The sequence below is a fragment of the Nicotiana attenuata genome, unplaced genomic scaffold (assembly GCF_001879085.1).
Source record: "Nicotiana attenuata strain UT unplaced genomic scaffold, NIATTr2, whole genome shotgun sequence".
NCBI classification, from domain to species: Eukaryota; Viridiplantae; Streptophyta; class Magnoliopsida; order Solanales; family Solanaceae; genus Nicotiana; species Nicotiana attenuata.
In genome coordinates, this window is record NW_017674283.1 from 44874 (window position 1) to 54548 (window position 9675).

The 9675-nt window shown below is 44.4% G+C and overlaps 1 protein-coding gene across 1 annotated transcript; it reads right to left on the minus strand.

Moving 5' to 3' along the window:
- Positions 1 to 1504: 1504 nt before the first annotated feature.
- On the minus strand, positions 1505 to 2476 carry LOC109218337. The gene has a single exon (XM_019382695.1). It carries the CDS (start codon positions 2474 to 2476, stop codon positions 1505 to 1507), a length of 972 nt encoding a protein of 323 aa, XP_019238240.1.
- Positions 2477 to 9675: the final 7199 nt, after the last annotated feature.

Consider the following 9675-nt stretch of genomic DNA (forward strand, 5'->3'; position numbering starts at 1 on the left):
ACGTAATTATAGCCTTTTTAAACATGATCTTTATATAAACACAATCTTTTTAAACAACTCTCCTAACTCATCAAACCAAGAATTTTTAAAATAGACTACGCACAATAGTGTAACATTCTTGCCTCAAGATTTGACTCACAAATACCATGCATTGTTCACAACTCGCTCACTTACTCTAACATAGAGGTCAACGACATTACCTTTCCTTCAGGAATCAAGTGCCCTCACACAAAAATAGAGATTAGTTCCACGCCCAATAAAATTTAATAACAATTAGGAACTCAAGATAGAAAGAATTCACTCACTCTCAAAAACAACATTCATATGCCACAAAAGATGCACCATAAGCTTGCCTGTAGTGTACTACTCAACTAATCGAGATCATTCAATCAAGGATCACGTAGGACTTTATTTGGTTGTAATGTAGGTTGTCGGATGGGTACCATACATTTAGATATAAGAGTGACTACACCTCCCTAAGTACTTTTAATACATACAATTAACCGTTCAAAACCCCACACTTATGTCAAATCATAACTCCACCTTCACATCGATATACATTAACTCCCTACTTCTTTAAGCACAATTACATCAAGAATTACCACTATCAAGGAGTATTTTTAACAACAATACAACTACTATTTTTACTTTTCTTTTTTCAATTCAAGTGACTCTTACTTTTTCAAAACAATGCACCTTTCTCCTATTTCAATAGTTCCACTCAAAAGCCAAACCAACACCCCACACTTTTAACTTTTACAAAGTTTCTAACAACTTTAAGTGCTCACGAGAGGTACAAGTTTCAAATATATGGTCAATTCATACAAATAAGTAAGGCATGTAATATGGTTGCCAAAGAAACAAGATTACAGGCTCAAAAGGGTTAACTAAGATACATAACAATTAGGTGGGTAAAAATATATAACTGGCTCAACAAAGAAACGCCTATATCACTTCCAAGACTGAATAAAACTACTATTTCGCTTTGCAAACATACGGGCAAGTACTAGACATCAAACGCACTGCACAGAATAACACAAAACCTCACACACATGGCACATAACTCACTCAAGATCGGTCTATCAAGACACTCTAGTCAAAGCAGTTAAGCAAAGTTACGATCATACACTTTAAGGTACTTATGCAAGAGTCAAAAACTGAGCCTAAGAGTCACAACTAAAGCACTTACTATTCTCAAGGTATAATAAAGTCAAGAGATATTGCCTTTAATTCAAATCATAGCACGAGGTTTTCTACACCTAAGAAACCTAACAAAAGAAAATATTTTTTTGTCTTTTTCCTTCGACTTTAATCCCTCAAGAAACTTGTCGATGATATCCATCGTCGGGAAAAATCGAAAATTTTAAAATTTTATGTTTTTTTCTGTTTTTTTTCTATCTCTAACTACTACAACTAACAAAAAGAAACACATATACATACAAACATACATACAGATATCACTCACCCCACACTTTAAGTTGTGTCATGTCCCCATGACACACAATTAAAAAGCATAAGGTAAAGGAAACTTCCTTAAACATCTAGTCGGGGTCTGAGTCGAAGTCGGCTCCATCCCTCGCCTCCGAACTAATGCACACATCCATGCGGACAGCTTCTTCTCGGCCTTCTTGGGGTACACCCCACACTTATCTTTCTCGCTCACCACAGCCTTCTCTTTCGAACCCTTTACTTTCCACTCAACACTCACAGATGACTTGTCCTTTTGTGCCCCCTTTTCTACATCCATCTTAAAAGTCACAGTCTCCTCACCCACTCTAAGCATGAGTTTCCTCTCGTGTATATCTAATATAGCTCTACCCGTCGCTAAGAATGGTCTTCCTAGGATGAGGGGGGCCTCCCTGTTTTCCTCCATATTTACCACTATAAATTCCACAGGAAATACGAACCTATCTACCCAAACTAACACATCTTTCACTATTCCCTCGGGTATTGTAGTTGTTTTATCTGCCAACTGTAAAGATATTGGCACATACCTTACCTCTCCCATCTCCTTCTCTAGTTTCCTGTACATAGATAGAGGCATTAAATTAATTGAGGCACCAGAATCACATACAGATTTATCAAAATAATAGTTCCTACAGAGCAAGGTATAGTAAAACTCCCTGGATCTCCACACTTTTGTAAAACTCCCTGGATCTTCACACTTTTGTGTGAGTTTATTTTGCAATATCACGTTGCAATGCTCTGTGAGCTTGACCACTGAGGTTTCCTCTATCTTCCTCTTCTTCGTAAGGATATCTTTCAAGAATTTGGCATAAGTAGGCATCTGTGAGAGAACTTCTGTGAATGGTAAGTTTACATGAACCTGTTTCAGCACATCCAGAAATTTCCCAGACTGCTTGTCCAGTTTTTCTCTACTTTGGTTTTGAGGGAAAGGTAGAGCAGGCATATACTTGCTCTCCTCGGGTTTCTCCCCTCTCGAGTTTTCATCCTTCTTTTTCTTCTCAACTTTCATCTGGCCTTTGTTCTTCTAATCAACATCACCTTCCAGTTGCTCCCCACTTTCTTTTTCAAGTATCACCTCATTTTGGATTGGAGTGGGATCTTTCAACACTTGCCCACTTCTCAAGGTTACAGCATTCATTGTTTCTTTGGGATTTCTTTCAGTATCAGCGGGGAGAGCTCCTAGAATCCTCTCAGACAATAGAGTGGCTAGCTGCCCAACCTGTGTTTCCAGGTTTTGAAAACCCATGCCCAGTTCTTTAATAGCTGGGCTTTGAGCTTCAAGCCTCTCATCAGTTTTGAGAATGAAGGCCTTCATGAGATCTTCTATGCCAGACTGAATGGGCTGCTGAGGTTGAAATTGCTACCTCTGCTGATTCATAAAATCAGGAGCTCCTTGTCCCTAGGGTCCAGGGTTGTTTTATTGCCATGCATTTGTAGTACCCCCAGGTGAACTCCATGAAAAACCGGGAAGCATCTGACCCATTGCATTATAATTTCCCACAGCATTCACTTCCTCAGTTGAGGCTTGACACTCATGAGTAGGGTGTCCTCTTACACATATATCACAAGCCGAGTGAGGCTCATTTTGCATGGAAGCTAAGGTCAGCTTATGTATTTCTTTAGCCATAGCATCAAGTTGTACCTGCACAGATGTATGAGCATCAACTTGGTGAACACTAGTTGATCTTCTTCTTTCAGCACTCTCAGAGGACCACTGATTATCATTCTTAAGATAACTCATTAAGAATTTTAACTATCTTCTCTGGAGTCTTCTTCATCAAAGGACCTACAACTGCATTGCTCAATGTTCTACGTGAGGCCGGTGTCAATCCTTCCCAAAAGTCCTGGAGTTGCATCCAGAGTTCAATTCCGCTACTATCTCCTTAAACCTCTCCCATGCTTCAAAAATAGTTTTAGTCTCTTTATGGCAGAAGATATGTATTTCTCTTCTAATCTTGCCCGTCTTAGCTGAGAAGAAATATTTATCAAGGAATTTTTTGGTCATCTCCTCCCAGGTTCTAATCGATCCACTGGCAAACTTCGAATCCACTCATTCGCATCATCTTTAAGTGAAAAGGGGAATGCCCTTAAGTACGCTGCATCTTGTGACACCCTATTATATTGAAAGGTGTTCATAATCTCCTCGAAATCCATTAGATGAGTGTTTGGATTTTCGTTTGGCTTCCCTCTGAAGACACAGCAATTCTGAAGAGTTTGAAGCAACCCTTGCTACTCGAAATTGTTTGTTGCAATTGGAGGTGGTCTAACACTTGATAATCCTTGATTATAGACCGGTCTAGCATAATCGCCAAGTGGACTCCCAGGCCTGGGAGCTATATTTCCAAACTGGTCTGCTTCCAAGGGTTGGTTTTGAGCAATTCTCCGACCCCTCTCTTCTTCATAGATAATCTGTGCATCTCTAATAGGTGCTTCCTCAGCATCCCGTGCAATTTTTTCTCATTGTTGGGCTGCCTCTCTTGCAGCCAAATCTAAATAAAGCCCCTCGCGCCAATCTCCTCGAGTACTTCTCTTCGGGATCTGCAACGGATATATTCCTCGATCTTTTTCTCCCAATCGAGGGCTCGCTTCAGCTCGACCTGGGCATCCGCGACATCCTTCATACGGATCGCCATCTCCTGATCAGCACCACTAGGAGCTCCATCGCCTCGAGGGGAAAGAAGAGGGGTCAACGACTCCTTCCCCTCTTCGGAAGAACACCGTCTCATCCCGAGAAACTGCCCGATGCCTGCAAGCAGCAAATCCAATGCAAGTAAAAAGGGGAAAATATTACCTCAAGTATGTGAAGGCCAAGGCAAAGGCAGCATGCACACATACCTTGATATTTTGCTCCCCACCTGACACGAAGCACAACTCGCCACCCACGCTCGTCGCAGGACGAGTGGGTCACCAGCCTTCGGATCCAGCCGGGCAGATCAGAGACTTCGCTCGGCATCCATGAAGTTGCTACAACAAGGTAAAAACACTATTGTTTAACTAACTTCCGCTATAGGTACAACCTGAAAAAGCACCAGACGCTTCACTCACGTGCGTAATTCCACCCTTCGGGAAATGGCAAAAGCTCCACGGGGATAATGTCGGCCGTCCGGACCCATACGAACCAACCGGCCCATTCTCGACCCCCCTCCTCTTCTTCATCGACAACAAAGGGCGTGGACAAACGACACTTCAGGGTTAGCAGGCCCTGGTGATGAAAGGGCCGATAATAGCCGGATGAGGTAATCGAGCGTGAATTCAAGATCGGCCTTCTCCACAAAGAACCTCATCATCAGCACCACCCGCCAAAACGACGGATATATCTACGCCAAAGTAACCCGATACTTCAAGCAAAAATCAAGCACGACCCTGTCAGGGGGCCCAAACGTGAAAGCATACAGGTATACACTCAAAAATCCGTCGGTGGAATCCGTAACGTTCTCTCCCGAAAGAAGCACCTGCAGCGCTATCCCCTCGCTCCATCCGCAGTATTTTCTCACCATCTCCAAATTCTCCCCCCGTATCAAAGATACCGTCTTCAGAACGAAATCCCTCCGCTCCCGAGCACCGGGAACAGCACTCTCCGCTCTCTGCCATGACATCCCCGAAGTGGTTGCCATGACTATGGTAAAACTAACAGAGCAAAGCAAGGGCACGCACCAACACTTTTTGCACCTAGGGAAATGAGGAACCCTATGCCAAAGCGGGAGTACAGCTACCTAAAAATAGTGAAGCCCTGCGAAGAAGCCGAGGCCACCCCACTTATATGCTGAGAAGCGGCAACGTTTCGCCTACTCGGAGTAAGCCCCGGGGAACCTACGACATCGGTATAGTCCAATGGGGTGATACCTAACCCCGAAAGTATCCTTTGACAAGAACCCAAGACTCGAGGAACCGTCCGTATTATCTCCAAGTTCGAGATAGCATCCCGCTCAAAGGATCCCTACCAAAGAGAAATCGAAATTTATGAAACTTTCCATGCCGTCACTCAACGCAAGGTAGTTTCAGATTTCGTGATTACCTTTCTAAAAAAGAAAGAATAAACGCAAGAAGCTCCAATCGCAAAAGCTCCGCAAAGGTTCGAAGCGGTGACTGAGTGTAGGCAACCCCTCAGTAAAAAATCTATCTCGTACGTATCTGAAGGAAGCTGTCCGCATCGAAAATCAAAGGGGACCCCCGGTACCCGAAGCTGGCCTTCATCCAGGATAACATCCTCGAAGTCCCCGAAATTCGACACATTATCTCCATGCAATTCGAAGGGCCCAGGCAGCTCAGTCCTATCCGATCAATCCAGGATTGCCCCAAGGTACAACGATGTCCTCGAAAGGGAGCCATATCGATCAGTAGAGGAGCGGAAAGGATGCTCACACCCGGGTTAAATATTAGCAGTCAAAAAGTAAAAGGGGGCAGTCAAAGGGCCTCGAGGAGTATGAAAACATACAGTTACTCAGCATAAATCGAAAGCGGACATCAAAGGGATATATTCATATTCATAAAAACTTCATGTACAACAGCCCTCAAAGGGTCATTACATACAATTACAAAAGCCTACGGGAGTCTACCCCTAGAGCGAAGGAACGGAAGGATGTAAATGTGATGAAACCCAGAAGCCCAGTCCGCCCTCGAGGGTGCATCTCCGGTATCATCATCCTCGAGCGTCGCACCCTCGAGGGTGACTCCTTCGACCTCCACCTCCTCTAGGTTCCCAGCTCAATCCCTCAAGGGATACCCGTCGGAGGAGATGAAGAAGAAGAAAAGGAGGGAACGCAGAGGAGGCAGAGAAAAGAGACATAGCCCGCCGAAGCCAAAGGTTGAAGATTCGGCGGGCCTCAACCTCGACGTCCGGTAGGGCCACCTTATCCCTCGGGAAAGAAAGAGCCCTAAGGATGAGGTGCCATACCAGGCCCGGGTAGGATAGTGAGCAGCGGTGTATAATCCGAACGACTGTCTACGTAAGAGGGAGACCGATTCCCCATCCATCGCCACCTCGGGCCAACAGCAGCTAGAAACACCAACATACCAACGACCATAGCGGGACAACGCGATTATGTTCAATGAAGGGACGTCCCGGCGAAGGGCCATAGCACATCTTAAGGGAGCTCCTCCTAACGACCTTGAGGCCATAAGCCCCAAGCATGATGTTCAAAGGCAGAAGAAGATGACAAGAAGGGATAGGCATGCATGCCGGCGAAGGTACTGGGATAGGAAAAACAACGCCAAGGCACCCCATTTATAGGGGGCAACAACACGGTCGTTGAGGCTCTGGAAGACTGACCGACGAATGCAATTATTGCATCCTTGAAAAACTGAATCGACGGCAATACTTTTTACCTTCAAGAAAGGAAATGACAGAGTATTGAGCACGAGTCTATGAGATATGCCATCTATCACAAAAGATTGTGCCACGATCCGAATCTCCAGTGTACTATCGCCATGAGGAGTTCGAGGAGTCAATGGTCATAATCGTTTCCTATCGCTTCGTTCTGAAAATGCGGAGACTATATGTACGCGGTGAAATCAGAGGGCCCGATTTCCCGCCATTAAGCCATCTCGGGGAGGTACCTCGAGACCCCGAGGACATGAAGCCACAACTTAGCCCTCTCCTTAGGGGCTTGTCAAGGCCCAATTCGAGGCCGAGATAAAGACAAGGAGGGGAAGCCCCCGAGACACGCGGTTGAGTCTGACAGGTCCGGCCTATCCATGGCCTACGCTGAGGCGTCACGTCAAGCCATCGCATCTCCATATTTCGTAAATTAAATATACATGTATTCGTAACTGAGTTCCCCTCCTATATAAAGGGGACTCGCCCTACCTTGTAAGGGTCTGATGTTGCTCCATTTCTCCACAAGTACAATAATATCTCTTTCTCTCTCTCTCTTCTTACTGAAACTTATTGGCTCTAACTGATACCGAGGATACCTCGATATCCTTCATCTTTATATGTGTTCTTCATCTTTATGTGTGTTCTTCATCGTATAACTTAGTTTCGGCTATAAAGAGCTTTATTTGATTATATCCCTAACCATTATATCATCCTTGGTTATCCTCGATTATCCCCGATAGCTCGAGTTCGACCCCAAAGTCCTCATCGGCCAGGCTCGTATCCGGGCAGCAGGCCCTTCAGTTCGATCCTTATCTCATTTTAGTTCGTGCCCCATCGTTAAAATTCATAATACTAGCATCATATGCTCTAACAACTAGCTCGGAAATAGATCACGTATTTTTAGAGTCCCATTTTACAAATATAATTGTCGTTACCATTTTCACGGTAAACAGGATGTTTTAGAGCCTAGTCGTATTCTAGCTTGCACAGTCGCCCGATATCCCTTGTATGGGCGTGTCAGGGAGCGGCAGTATAATGACCATAATTTGCTTGTCCTTAGGGACACAGTGCGGCAAGGTGGTGCCAAGCAGGTTACTATTGGAGATGATGGAGTTTTGAGGATGCAGGGTCATATTTGTGTGCCTAATGTAGATGGACTTCGTGAGTTGATTCTTGAGGAGGCCCACAGTTCCCGGTATTCTATTCATCCGGGTGCCGCCAAGATGTATCAGAACTTGCGGTAGCATAAATTGCGGAGGAGGATGAAGAAGGATGTTGTTGCATATGTAACTCGGTGTCTAAATTGTCCGCAAGTAAAGTATGAGCATCAGAGACCTAGTGGTTTGCTTCAAAAGTTAGAGATTCCTAAGTGGAAGTGGGAGCGTATCACCATGGATTTTGTTGTTGGACTCCCACAGACTTAGAAGAAGTTCGATGCAGTATGGGTTATTGTGGACAGGCTGACTAAGTCAGCGCATTTCATTCCTGTGGCAGTTACCTATTCTTCAAAGCGTCTCGCTGAGATTTACATCCGCGATATCATTCGCCTTCATGGTGTGCCCGCGTCTATCATTTTTGATCGAGGTACGCAGTTTACCTTGCATTTCTGGAGGGCAGTACATCGTGAGTTTGGCACGCAGGTTGAGTTAAGCACAACATTTCATCCTTAGACGGACGGAAAGTCCGAGCGCACTATTCAGATATTGGAGGATATGCTCCGTGCTTGTGTTATAGACTTCGGGGGTTCTTGCAATCAATTCTTGCCACTTGCGGAGTTTGCCCACAATAATAGCTACCAGTCGAAAATTCAGTTGGCTCCCTATGAGGCATTATACGAGAGGCAGTGCCGATTGCCAGTTGGATGGTTCGAGCCGAGATAAGGTCAAGATTATTCAGAATCGACTTTGCACGACTCAGTCTAGGCAGATAGTTATGTCGACCGGAGAGTTCGTGATTTTGCATTCATAGTCAGAGAGAGGGTGTTGCTCCGTGTTTTCACCCATGAAAGGTATGATGAGGTTCAGAAAGAAGGGAAAGTGCAGCCCTAGGTAAATCGGACCTTTTAAGATTCTTTAGAGTGTGGGCGAGGTGGCTTACAAGATCACATTTCCACTTAGTTTATCAGAAGTCAATCCGGTGTTCCATGTGTCCATGCTCCGGAAGTATCACGGTGATCCATCCCATGTGTTAGATTTCAGCTCAGACCAGTTGGACAAGGAATTGTCTTATGAGGAGGAGCCGGTGGCTATTCTAGCCCAGCAGGTTCAACAGTTGAGGTCAAAGAGTTATCCTTCAGTTCCAGTATAGTGGAAAGGTCAGCTAGTCGAGGCCCCTACTTGGAGTCCGAGTCGGACATGCGGAGTAGATATCCACACCTTTTCACCAGCCTGGATACTTTTCTATGTCCGTTAGAGGACGAACGGTTATTTTAGAGGTGGAGAATGTGATGACCCGATAGGTCATCTAGAGTTTTAAACCTTAAATTTGTGTTTTGAAGCCTCTGATAGCTTCTTTAAGCCTTCCTCGATTTGCATGCATAGTCCGGGTGTTTTTAGAAGGATTTTATGTTAAAAATTGATAAAATATGAAATTTTGCCTTAAAAATTCATTTGAGTTGACTTTGATCGACATTTTGAGCAAACAGATCCTGATCCGTGTTTTGACAGTTCCGGTGGATCCGAATTATGATTTGGGACCTAGGCTTATGCCCAAAATCGAATTCGGAGGTCCCTAGCTCGAGTTATCGCTATTTGCCAAAATTTGAAAGTTTAAAGGCTTAATGAATCTAAATGTTTGACCAATATTTGACTTTGTTGATACCGGGCCTGTATTTTGGTTTCGAAACCCGGTATAGGTCAATTACAATATTTATGACTTGTCTGTCAAATTTG

Bases quoted from the DNA above. Each gene is read 5' to 3' on its own strand.
- LOC109218337 (XM_019382695.1), bottom strand. From the start codon at position 2,476: ATGAAAGTTGAGAAGAAAAAGAAGGATGAAAACTCGAGAGGGGAGAAA.